This window comes from Loxodonta africana, chromosome 3 (assembly GCF_030014295.1).
Source record: "Loxodonta africana isolate mLoxAfr1 chromosome 3, mLoxAfr1.hap2, whole genome shotgun sequence".
Lineage (NCBI taxonomy): Eukaryota > Metazoa > Chordata > Mammalia > Proboscidea > Elephantidae > Loxodonta > Loxodonta africana.
The window spans coordinates 75,967,995-75,981,068 of record NC_087344.1 but is presented as its reverse complement, the minus strand read 5'-3'; the positions used below and the strand labels follow the sequence as shown (position 1 = coordinate 75,981,068).

Here is a 13,074-nt window from a genome sequence, read left to right as displayed (position 1 = left end):
AAGAGTGACTGAGAAAACCTGTGAGGATTAATCAGGTGAGTGTTTTAAAAGAAAATGATTTGGAAGTCCTTGAGAAGGCATTGGGAAAGTTGATGAAACCTGTATGAGTTTCCTGTTGCTGCTGTAGCAAATTACCACAAACTTGGTGGCTTAAAACAGCACAGATTTATTTTCTTAAAGCTCTAGAGGTCAGAAGTCCAAAATAGATCTCACTGTTGGCAGAGCTTCCTCCTTTCTGGAGGCTTGAAGGGAGAATCCTTTTTTTTTTGCCTTTTCCAGCTTCTAGTGGCTGCCTACATTCCTTGGCTTGTGGCCCCTTCCTTCAAAGGGAACAATGGCTGGTTGAGTCTTTCCCACTCTGCGCCACTCTTCCACATTTAGAGGACCCTTGTGATTATTTTGGGCCCACCTGGCTAATTGAGGCTACTCTTCTTATTTTAAGGTCAGCCAATAGCAACCTTAATTCTTTTGCAGTCTTAATACCTTTTTGCCGTGTAATGTAACATATTCACAGGTTCTGGGGAGTAGGATGTGGACATCTTTGAGGGTTACCCTTGAGTATTTTTGCCCTTTTTATCTTTATGATCTTCATTATTAAATATGAAGTAAGGCTATCATTTCATGTTATCATTCAATTTTTTTTTGAACTGCTGGAAATAAAATTAGCACCTGATGTATTTTTGTTTCTGAGAACAAGGGCATAGCTATAATTAATTATAACCTTATTAAATTAAGGAATCTTTTTCTTACGTTTTGTAGTTTTCTTGAAAAGGCCTGAAATGTTTACTTACCTTTTCCTGGTACCAGTTAATCTTGGTTAATGAAGTATTCTTACCCTTCATTCCATGTTCTCTGTTAGTTGATGTCCCACCATTTCAGGAGGTAACGTATGATCAGGAATTGATGGTACTGAAGGAAGAAGTCCAAGCTGCCCTGAAGGCACTGGCGAAAAACAGGGCTCCAGGAATTGACAGAATACCAATTGAGATGTTTCAACAAACGGATGCAGCACTGGAAGTGCTCACTCGTCTATGCCAGGAAATTTGGAAGATAGCCACCTGGCCAACCGACTGGAAGACATCCATATTTGTGCCCATTCCAAAGAAAGGTGATCTAACAGAGTGTGGAAACTATCAAACAGTATCATTAATATCCCATGTAAGTAAAATTTTGCTGAAGATAATAAAAAATGGTTGCAGCAGTACATCGATGGGGAACTGCCAGAAATTTAAGCTCGATTCAGAAGAGGGTGTGGAATAAGGAATATCATTGCTGGTGTTAGATGGATCTTGGCGGAAAGCAGAGAATACCAGGAAGACGTTTACCTGCGTTTTACTGACAATGCAAAGGCATTCGACTGTGTGGATCATAACAAGTTATGAATAACATTGCAAAGAATGGGAATTCCAGAACACTTAATTGTACTCATGATGAACCTGTACGTAGACCAAGAAGCAGTTGTTTAAACAGAAGAAAGGGACACTGCATGATTTAAAGTTAAGAAAGGTGTGCATCAGGGTTGTACCCTTTCACCATACTTACCTAGTTTGTATACTGAGCATATAATTTGAGAAGCTGGACTGTATGAAGAAGCACTCAACGTCAAGATTGGAGGAAGCCTTATTAACAACCTGTGATACGCAGATGACACAACCTTGCTTGTTGAGAGCAAAGAGAACTTGAAGCACTTACTGATGGAGATCAAAGACTACAGCCTTTAGTATGGATTACACCTCAACATAAAGAACACAGAAATCCTTACAACTGGACCAGTAAGTAGCATCATGATAAACAGAGAAAATACTGAAGTTGTCAAGGATTTCATTTTACTTAGATCAGCAATCAAGAAATCAAATGATGCACTGGGCAGATCTGCTGCAAAAGACCTCTTTAAAGCGTTAAAAAGCGAAGATGTCACTTTGATGATTGAGGTGCGTCTGACCCAAGCCATGGTATTTTCAATCGCCTCATATGCGTGCAAAACCTGGACAATGAATAAGGAAGACCGAAGAAGAATTGATGCATACGAATTATGGTGTTAGTGAAGAATATTGAATATACCACAGACTGCCAGAAGAAGAAACAAATCTGTCTTGGTGGCATAGTGGTTAAGAGCTATGGTTGTTAACCAAAAGGTTGGCGGTTCGAATCTACCAGGTGCTCCTTGGAAACCCTGTGGGGCAGTTCTCTGTCCTATAGGGGTGTTATGAGTTGGAATCGACTCGAGGCAGCAGGTTTGGTTTTTGGTTTTGTCTTGGAAGAACTACAACCAGAATGCTACTTAGAAGCAAGGATGGTGAGACTTTGTCTCACGTACTTTGGACATATTATCAGGAGGGACCGGTCCCTGGAGAAGGACATCATGCTTGGTAAAGTAGATGGTCAGCGAAAAAGAGGAAGACCTTTAACAAAATGGATTGACAGAGTGGCTGCAACAATGGGCTGAAACATAGCAACAATTTTGAAGATGGTACAGGACCAGACAGTGTTTCGTTCTGTTGTACCTTGGGTTGCTATGAGTTGGAATTGACTTAATGGTACCTTACAACAGCAGTTTACCTTTTCCTGGTATCAATTATTCTTGGTATTCCTGCACTTCGTTCCACATTCTCTGTTAGTTACTCTGTCATCAAAATGTCCCTCTACAGTCAGTGATACCATTTGGCTTCGGTACAAAGCTGATCTTTTTAAGATGGACTCAGGTACTTGATAACTGTACTTACTCTTACAGCTTCTGAAAGCTTTGAACTAAAATCCAAAGATCATGCCAGAAAGGAAGCATATGGTGGCCCAGGGCTTCTGTGTGGTTAGTTTTGTGCTTAGCCTGCTGTTACGGGGCACAGGGTCTCAGGCTTGGAATTAATCATGAGCAGCTCTGAGACCTCTCAGAAGTAAGTGGGAGGTTCTTTTAACCTAATAGGATTAAAGAAAAAGGATGAGATGTATTTCAATCTTTCAGAATGAATCTGAACTCTTTGGGCGAACAATTCGTGTCAATTTGGCCAAACCAATGAGAATTAAGGAAGGCTCTTCCAGACCAGGTGAGTGGAACAACCACAGATTCCCCAGCAGGTCCTCAACTTGGGCCTTTGTTGTATTTTTTCCCTGTCTTATTTCCTGCTGTGGTGGTAAAATGGACAAGAGTACAGAGTGGTTTCTAGTGGAGAAAGGAATGCAGCACCTCCAGGAAGTATGAGATTCTCCCCCTGTGAAAGTCCTGATTTTGGATGTAGACCTAGACTGTTTCCCTCCAGCCTTGGCAAGGACTGGGACTTCCCTGTTGGCTTGACTTAGTCCTTATTTGCATTCACCTCTGCTAACATTTCCCATTCCTTTGGGAGACTGAGAGCCAAATAGTATGTTCTCCTTTGCTGACCAAGCTGTGAAGAAATGGATAGAGCTGATTAGCAGTTGACTGACAGCTTGACTTTTTTTTTTTTTTTTGTACTTTTGATGAAGATGAACAGAGCAAACTAGTTTTTCATTAAACAATTAATAAACGTATTGTTTTGTGGCATTGGTTGTCAACCCCAGCATATGTCAATACCCTCGCCTTCTTGACCTTGGGCTCCTCATTACCCGCTTCCCTGTCACCCCTGCCCCTTCTCTTCCTTATCCCTGGACTGGTGTGCCCATTTAGTCTTATTTTGTTTTATGGACTTGTCTAATCTTTGGCTTAAGGGTGAACCTCAGGAGTGACTTCAGTACTGAGTTAAAAGGGTGTCAGGGGGCCATACTTTCGGGGCTTTTCCAGTCTCTGTCAGACCAGTAAGTCTGGTCTTTTTTTGTGAGCTAGAATTTTGTTCTACATTTTTCTCCAGCTCTGTCCAGGACCCTCTGTTGTGATCCCTTTCAGAGCAGTCGGTGGTGGTAGCTGGTCACCATCTAGTTGTACGGGCCTCAGTCTGGTGGAGGCTTTGATAGTTGTGGTCCGTTAGTCCTTTAGCCTAATCTTTCCCTTGTGTCTTTGATTTTCTTCATTTTCCCTGGCTCCAGATGGAGTATCTTAGATGGCCGCCCCAGAAGCTACTCACCAAAGTAGAATGTAGAACATTTTTTTTTTTTTGTAAACTGTGTTATGCCAATTGAGCTAAATGTTCCCTGTGACCATGGTCCCCAGCCCTTAGCCCAGTGATTCGGTCCCTCGGGGAGTTCGGATGTGTCTACGAAGCTTCCATTACCTTACCGTGGTCAAGTTGTGCTGACTTCCACAGTATTGTGTACTGCCTTACCCTTCACCACAATTACCAGTTATCTATTGTCTAGTTAGTATTTTTCCCTCCTTACCCCTCACCTCCCTAGTAACCATCAAAGATTGATTGTTTCTGTGTGTGAACCTTTTCATGAGTTTTTATGGTAGTGGTCTCATATAGTATTTGCCCTTTCGTGATTGACTTATTTCACTCGGCATAATGCCCTCCAGATTCATCCATGTTGTGAGATGTTTCAAAAATTCATTGTTCTTTATCGTAGTATTCCATTGTGTGTATGTACTGTAGTTTATCCATTTATTTGTTGATGGGGACTTAGGTTGTTTCCATCTTTTTGCTGTTTTGAGTAATGCTGCAATGAACATGGGTGTGCATATGTTTGTTCATGTGATGGCTCTTATTTCTCTAGGATGTATTCCCAGGAGTGGGATTGCTGGATCATATGGTATCTAACTTTTTCAGAAAGCGCCACATCATTTTCCAAAATGGTTGTACCATTTTGCATTTCCACCAGTAGTGTGCATAGGAGTTCTGATCTCTCCGCAGCCTCTCCAACATTTGTTTTTTTTTTTTTTAATTTGTGCCAATAATGTCAGGGTGAGATGTTATCTCATTGTAGTTTTGATTTGCATTTCTCTAATGGCCAGTGATAGTGAGCATTTCCTCATGTGTCTGTTAGTTGTCGGAATGTCTTCTTTGATGAAGCCTCTGTTCATATTCTTTGCTCATTTTTTAATTGGATTATTTGTCTTTTTGTCGTAGAGGTATTAGATTTTTCTGTAGATTTTAGAGATTAGACCTTTGTTGTATTTGCCATAGCCCCAAATTTTTTCCCAGCCTATGGGTTCTCTTTTTACCCTTTTGGTGAAGCCTTTTGATGAGCATAAGTGTTTAGTTTTTAGAAGACCCCAGTTATCTAGCTTATCTTCTGGTGTTTGTGTATTGGCAATTATAGTTTGTATGCTGTGTATGCTGTGTATTAGGGCCTATAGTGTTGGCCCTATTTTTCTTTTACAGTCTTTATAGTGTTTGGTTTTATATTTAGGTCTTTGATCCATTTTGAATTAGTTTTTGTGTGTTGATAGCTTGGCTTTCTTAACCATGTGTTTGATTTTCCTTTTCAGTTTGGTCAGATGATGACTGGTTGAAGAAGTTTTCAGGGAAGACTCTTGAAGAGAGTAAAGAGGAAGAAGGGTCACAGCCTGCCAAAGCAGAAACTCAGGAGGTAAGTTTGAGGGCTGTGCTTCCCGAAGAGAGACTTGTGCTTCCACCCAGGGCACCTCTGATGTGGGTGGCACTGGGTGAATTGAGTGGAGAAGTGTGCTTATAGGGCTGTATGTGTGCTTGGTATCGATCCGTGGTTGTGTCACGCGAGGCAGAAGTCTGAGGTTAGAGAGGACAGTGAGTGCTCCTCATTACCATTGTCTCTGTCCTCCTGACCTTTCCCACGCCCTCACCGAAGTCTCCAGACTCATGTCTCCTATTCTTGCTCTGATTCTGGGAAGGCAGAATAAGGTTGAGGCACTGTCCCCTCAGTCTGTGGACAGGTCAAAGGCCCTCCCTGCCTCGGGCCTTTCTCCTGCTTCTTAATACACCACCCTAACCAGTGCTTCTCCGGGCCTCCTCCTGTCCACCGTCTGAACAGTGGTGTTTCTCTAGTGCCTTCCTTAGCTCTCAGCTCCTCTGTCTCCACGCTTTCCGTGTAGTTCCTGCCACATTTGTCCTCTGTCTGAGGTGATAACGCTCATGTGCTAGTGACTCCCTGATTTCTCTCCTTTGTCCTGACCTCTCTCCTGAGTTCCACATATTTCTGCCTGAAAAATCTCACTGGCACCTTAAATAAACAAAGCATATCCCAAATGGATTTCCTCATCTCCTTTCACTCTGGTCTTCCTGGGTGCTCGATCTTGGTTAATTTTGCCGTCTTCCACATAGTCACTCAAACCAGAAACCTCAGTCTCATCTTAGGTCCCTCATTATAATTCTTAGCTAATACGTTACCGTTTCCTGCTGATTTTCTCTTTCAAATCTTCCTGAATCTCTCCTCTCCTCTCCTCTTTGTTGCTGCTGCTGTTGTCTTGCCTTGTCATTTCTCCAGTGAATAATTACAGTGGCTTCCTAACTGGTTTCCTTTCCCCAGATCTGTTCTCTTCCTATTCTTAGCAGCAGAGGCACTTTCTAAAGCACAGGGCTCACTGTATCTCTCTCTGCAAGCATTCTGGTGCTCCCTTCTGTAGGACTGAGAACAGCTCCAACACAGGGGGCAGAAGGGCACTCCACGTTCTGACCCCTACCCATCTCTCCACTTTTCATTCCTGTTTTACACTCTAGAAACAAGTTTATATTTTCCTAGACAGCGCCGTAAGCAATTCCTCTGCCTAAAATGCCCTTTCACCTTATTTTACCTGGCTAACTCCTGCTGATTTTTCATAGCTTAGTTACCTCCTTCTCCAGAAAACTTTTCTGAATCCTCCAATTGAGTATAAGCATTTCTTTTGCGCTCCCGTGGCCTCTGGGCGCCTGTAGTACCCTCTGTCCTAGTATTCAATGTATTACGTTGAAATTACTTAAATGCTTAAATATTGTGTATTTGATGTTAGGGAGAGTTTCTGAGGGTACTACAAATAATTTAACCCCAATTACAATCCTTTTAGTTAAGTCTTATCATCTCCAATTCCAAATGAGGAAACTGGAGCACAGTGAGGTTGAATAGCTTGCCCAGCGTTATACACCTAGTAAGTAGTGGAGTTGAGATCTGAAGCAAGGCTGTATAGCTCCAGGATCTCTGCTGCCTTTCACATTTGTAGCTGTCCCTCCCCTACTAGACAGCTAGTTCCTTAAGGGCAGGGGCCACTCCACTTATTTCCTAACCCTGTTTCTTGGCCTGATATTTCAATATGTTAATATGTTGAAATATTAGTCCAAACTACAAATGAGGTAACTACAAGTGGAAGGGCTTGTATTGAATATTTTATTTATGCTCTGATCAGCCTTGTCCACTTAAAGCACAAAGAAGGCTCCCATGTCCTCCATTGTCTTCTCAGCATTTAGGCCCACCTTGCTTCCATTGTGGCCAACCTTTGAACACGTAGGGTTAAGCACAGAGAGGAGGAATTGTTATGTAAAGGGGTCAGTTTACTGGAGGAAGGTGGACAGGCGTGCACTGGGGTGTGAGAGTGTTGAGATTCGTGTACTGTGGGCCAGAAAATGTTGTTCTGTGATTGCAGGTTAGGGTGAAGCCAATGTCTGAGGGTGCGCTTGATGAGTCAGCTGCCTGTGGGGTGGGGCTTGCATTAGATGGTGCTGAGGTACCCTGTCACTAGAGGTCCAGCTGGGTACAGTGGCTGTGTGCCCTGTCTGTTCCAGCCCTGTTGGGGCCCAAGGCCTTCCCTGTCAGCACCTCGCTCCTCTTCACAGAGAAAAGTCCCAGCCTGCTCACTGGAGTTGTGTTCTAGGTGTGTGTTCAGAAGAATTGCCCTCCTAGTTGGGGAGTCAGAGAACCCTTTATAACTTAGTAACTTCTTTTGCATCTAGGGGGAACCCACAGCAAAAAAGGCCCGCTCGAATCCTCAGGTGTACATGGACATCAAGATCGGGAACAAGCCGGCTGGCCGCCTCCAGATGCTCCTGCGTTCAGACGTTGTTCCCATGACAGCAGGTGAGCAAAACTCGGGGGTCAGGATGGCTGGGAGCCAGTGGCTGAGCAGGCTGGGGACGAAGCTGGAAATGCCGGGCCCTTGCCACTGTTTCTGCCTAAGTCCGTCTCGGGCATCATAGATCCCAGCATCTAGTAACAAACAAGACAGAACCGGCATTGTTGAAGTTCTAGAACTATTTGAAAGAGTAAGCAATTGAAAAATACAAACCGTTTTAATTACCTTCTGGTTTGGCTTTTATTTTTTTTTGGTAATTTAAAAATTGGGTTCTATTTTCAAACTTACAGGAATAAGAAACTCTCATCTATCCTTTACTCATTTATTACTTTTTGCCCTCCATGCTATCATACTTCCGTATGTGTGTGTGTGTGCACACGCATGCATATATATGCGTGTATCAGTTTTTTGTTGTGATAAATACGTATGTAACAAACATCTGCCATTTCAGCAGCCTTCACACGTATAGTTCAGTGACAGTTACGTTCATTGTGTTCAACCGTCCTTATTCATTCCCCAGTCTTTTCCATCACCCTTAACAGAAGATCAGTGTCCCCTAAATATTGTGGCCTCCTTTCCCCCTCCCTCCATCCCACCCATGGTAACCACTAATGAACTTTTGTCTCTCTGCACTTGCATATTGTGGATATTTCATATCAGTGGGATCATACAATATTTATCTTTTTGTGACTGACTTATTCAGCATAATGTTTTCAAGGCTTGTCCATGTTGTGGCATGTATCAGAACTTCCTTTCTCTTTTTGGCTAAGTAATCAGCCAGTGAAAACCCTATGGATCATACTGGTCTGATTGGTAACTGATCATGGGGATGGCACGGGTCTGGGCATTTTGTTCCGTTGTACATGGGGTCACCATGAGTCGGGGGCCAACTCCATGGCAGCTAAAAGAAAAACAATATATGTGTTTTTCACTGTACCATTTGTGAGGAAGTTGAAGATATTATGGCCCTTTACTCCTAAACATTTCAGGGTGTGTTTCCTAAGAACAAACTATTCCTTTTACAACTATCAAAATTAGGAAACTTAATGTTGGTAAGTTAAGGCCATATCAAAATTTCATCACTTGTCCCAATATTGTCCTTTATAATAATTTTCTTGAGTTGGGATGGAAAGTAGAGTGATCAGCAGAGCCACTCTGACTTCTGCTTTTTGGTTCCTGGACCCCCAGGGACATAGCACTCTGTAACAGTCATTTGTTTAGGGTGTGTACTGTGCCTGTCTTCACAGGTTATCATTTCTAAGCTGGTGCCGCAGGTGCACCTTCAAAAGGCTTTTCCACCTCTCTGTCAGATCTGGACAGTGTGGCATTTGAAAGGAGCAGTGGATCGCGTGTTCAGATGCTGACTGCCACACCTTCTTTGCTGTAAAATGGGTCCCTTGGTTTGATGCCTTGTTACACAGGACCCTATGTCATTTGATCACACACTATGTAAGTCCTTGAATGGTGGTGCTGGCTGAACCCCTGTAGACAGTAAAAGTAAATCTGTATCCAGAATATTTGTGGATTCCTGTCAAGATGAATTGCTACCCCCTCCAGGGTTGCAGGGATCCAATATAATCAACATGCCATCCAGTGGCTGGTTGATCTGAAGGATGGGGGCTCAGCATTGGTCTCAGCTGCTGGTAATTTGGATGTGTGGTAGTAGCAGTAGTTAGATAGCCTTGGTAAGTGAAGTCCATGCTCTGGTCTCCTACATTGCCTCCGTGCTAGTCTTCATGGCTGCTTTGCCCATGTACCTTTTGGGGCAGCAATGGGCAGAAGAGGCTGGCTGATGTCAGTTGGCTGAGTCTTTCTGTCTGCTTGTTGTTTAATACCTCTTCTCTGGTGAATATTGTCTGGTGAGCATAAACATCGAAGATCTTCACACTGTGTGCCTACTCCCATAGTTCCATCCTTACGCCTCTTCCCCATACCTCTTCCAGTCTGTTTTCTTCCAGGCTACTGACCTGCCATCTAAGCCATTTGTCACTGTCTTTGAGTTCGTATATATTCTTACTTTGGCTCACTTTTCTTTCTGCACAATGCGGGTAACCAGGTTTGTTGCCTGAAGCTCTGCCCTTTGGGAGGATTTCCCATCCCCACTTTTTTTTAGGGCCACCCCTGAGTAGAGCTGTAGTGCAGCAGTAGTCTGTTTTCAGCTTGCCCCTACATATCAAGCTGCTTATCAGTGAACCAAGCTTGTCCTCTCTACTTCTATGTCAGCTGGTCATAAGGGACCTCCACATGGCCATAGGTATGATCTGAGGAAGAGACACGGGTACAACAGTGGGTGACACGGAGGGTCTGGCCACCTGCCATGTAGCTTGTTCGTGCCTTCTGGCCCTGCTCACGGCTGACCTTGAGTGTGCCATTCCGTCTTATGGTAGATTGCTGCTGGGCCTGCCAGACCTTATGTCTTGTTGAGTCTAACAGAACCCAACTCATGATGAATAGCTTTGGCCACATGGTCAGTTGACACCGTGTGGTTAGGCTTTCCATCTCAGCAGGGCCCAGTGCCATGCCAAGAACTGCATTCAGATGGTGGAGAAGTCTCTGCTGCAGATGCCAGGGCCTTGCTCCAGAACCCGTCAGGTCTACATTGTGATTCTCCTCTTGGTGCTTGCTATAAACACCACGTGGTGTCTTTTCCCACCGTACATAGTTCTCACATCATACATCTGCTGGGCCTGGACCTGCTTCAGAGCCCTTTCTGACTCTGGGCCTCCCTCAGTGCTGGCAGCCTTTGGTGTCACTCAGCAAATGTGTCAGAGCTGTTTTCTCAAGTGCGGTAGTCTGTCTGCAGATCTTGAAAAAGCCTGTTGGGCCTTGTGCTTCCTTCTTAGTGGGGGGAAATGGGGTATGAGATGCAGTGATTTGTCCTGGATACCTATACCGTCATATCCCCTGAAACCTTCACTATCTTCTAAATCCTCTTTAGATTTTTTTTCATCCCTGTGGAGCACACATCTTACATAAAGGTCTCTAGAGGACGTGCCACATCTCATTCTTCTGGTCCTGTTATCATGGTCCTGCTGATACCGTGGACCAGTGTGATGTGCTGCAGAATGTTCAGATGGACCTGCCCCTTCCTATGGTGTGGTGACTGGATAAATGAAGAATAAGCATTTAATTTTTTAAAAACCTTTTTATTTTGAAAAAATGTCAAGCCTCTGGCCAAGTTGCAAGAAGACTATGTAATGCATAGTCATCTATTCGTGATGTACATTCAAACCAGAACACCAAGCCCACTGCTGTCGAGTCGATTCCAACTCATAGCGACCCCGTAGGACAGAGTAGAACTGCCCCACATAGTTTCCAAGAAGCGCCTGGCGGATTTGAACTGCCGACCTTTTGGTTAGCAGCTGTAGCACTTAACCAACTACGCCAACGTTCACCTGCCATTAACACTTGCTGTCTGCCTGTTTCTCCTTTTCTTCCTCCTCTACATTGTTATTATTTGCTGTATCATTTGAAAGTAAATTACAGCAATCATGACCTTTCACCCCTAAATACTTCAGCATGCATCTCCTGAGAACAAGGGTAGCGTCTTACGTTGCCATGGTACAGTGATCAAAATCGGGAAGTTGAACACTGGGACAATGCTATGATACAACGCATAGTCCAGAGTCAGATTTCAGTGATTGTCCAAATGCTGGCCTTTATAGCAACATTTCTTCCCCTTATCCAGGATCTCACATTGTGTTTAATTGTCATGTCAACTTAGTCTCTTTTAGTCTGGAACCAGGTCCCTGGGTGGCGCAAATGGTTTGCGCTTGGCCACTAGCCAAAAGGTTGGCGATTTGAATCCACACAGCAGTGCCACAGAAGAAAGGCCTGGCGATCTACTTCTATAAGACTACAGCCATTGAAAACTCTATGGAGCACAGTTCTATTTCGACATACACGGGGTCACCGTGAGTTGGAATCACCTTGAAGGCAACGGAGCAACAGTGGCAGTCGGTCTGGAACTGTTTCTCAGCCTTTGTCTTTTATAACATTGCCATTTTTGAAGACTGTAGGCCAGTTGTTTTTAGAATGTTTCTCATTTGAGTTCATAGAGATCTCCTTGTTCATTTTTACAGTCCTTGCTTGTGTGGGTGTACCATAGTTTATTCAACCAGATTGCTGTGTGTGGACATTTAGGTTGTTCCCATTATCTTGAAATTACAAATAATGCCACATTGTTCGTATGAATTTCATATTATTAGAGATATATCTTTCTGGTAAATTCCTAGAAGTGGGATTACTGGGTCAAAGCGTAAATAAATGCATGTACAGCTGTCAGACATTGCCAGATTGCCTTCGCAGGGGCAGTATCACTCTGTACTCTCCCTGGAGTGCGTGGGCACGCCTGCTCCCTGACTTCTCTAACAGATTGTGGTGTCCAGCTTTTCCATTTTTGGCAATCTGATAGATGAGAAATGGAATCTCAAAGTAGTTTTAATTTGCATTTTCTTATTAAGAGTGAAGTGGAATATCTTTTTATATATTTAATGATTTTTGTATCATTTTTGGAGGGAAATTGTTAATGTCTTTTGCCTTTTCTTTCAATTAGGTTTTTCATTTTTTTCCCCTAAATTTTTAAGATATTAGCACTTTATTATGATATATCTTGCAAACGTATTTCTCCCAGTTTGTCATTTTTTTTTTTTTACTTTGATTATGGTGTTTTTTGACATGCAAAAGTTTTATTTGTTTTTCGTAGTGAAAATATACACAACATGCATACCAGAACATTTGCCAACACAACTTCCATGTTTACAATTCAGTGACATTGATGACATTTTTCATATTGTGCCACCATTATCACTGTCCCTTTCCAAAATATCCCACCACCATTAACATAACCTCAGGGGCCCCAGAAAAGCTCCCCGTCTTCCCTTCACTCCCATCCCTGGTAACCGTTGATCCTCTTTGGTTTCTGTATATTTATTTATCTCATGTAAGTGAGCTCACGTGGTGTGTGTCCTTTTGCAGTTGACTTCTTTTGGTTGGCATAATGTTTTCAAGGTTCATCCATGCGGTGGCATGCGTCAGAACATTTTTTCATGCAAAAATGTTTTTATTTTTATGTAGTTGGATCCTTCTTTTTAATTGCATTTGAATTTTGAGTCTTAGTAGAGACATCATGCTTGGTAAAGTAGAGGGTCAGCAAAAAAGAGGAAGACCCTCAACAAGATGGATTGACACAGTGGCTGCAACAATGGGTT

The 13,074-nt window shown here is 43.1% G+C and overlaps 1 protein-coding gene across 9 annotated transcripts in view; it reads left to right on the top strand.

Moving 5' to 3' along the window:
* The window catches only part of LOC100659162 (peptidyl-prolyl cis-trans isomerase E), a 28,242-nt gene that overhangs the window by 4,725 nt on the left and 10,443 nt on the right, over window positions 1-13,074 (top strand). For 7 of the 9 annotated variants that reach the window (XM_023554563.1, XM_003415517.4, XM_023554564.1 and 4 more), the window contains 3 exons: window positions 2,960-3,041; window positions 5,336-5,436; window positions 7,746-7,869. In XM_023554563.1, coding sequence (XP_023410331.1) covers window positions 2,960-3,041; window positions 5,336-5,436; window positions 7,746-7,869 — 307 coding nt within the window. The remainder of the gene's footprint in view (window positions 1-2,959; window positions 3,042-5,335; window positions 5,437-7,745; window positions 7,870-13,074) is intronic. The other 2 variants (XM_064281775.1, XM_064281776.1) reach the window with 1 other exon arrangement.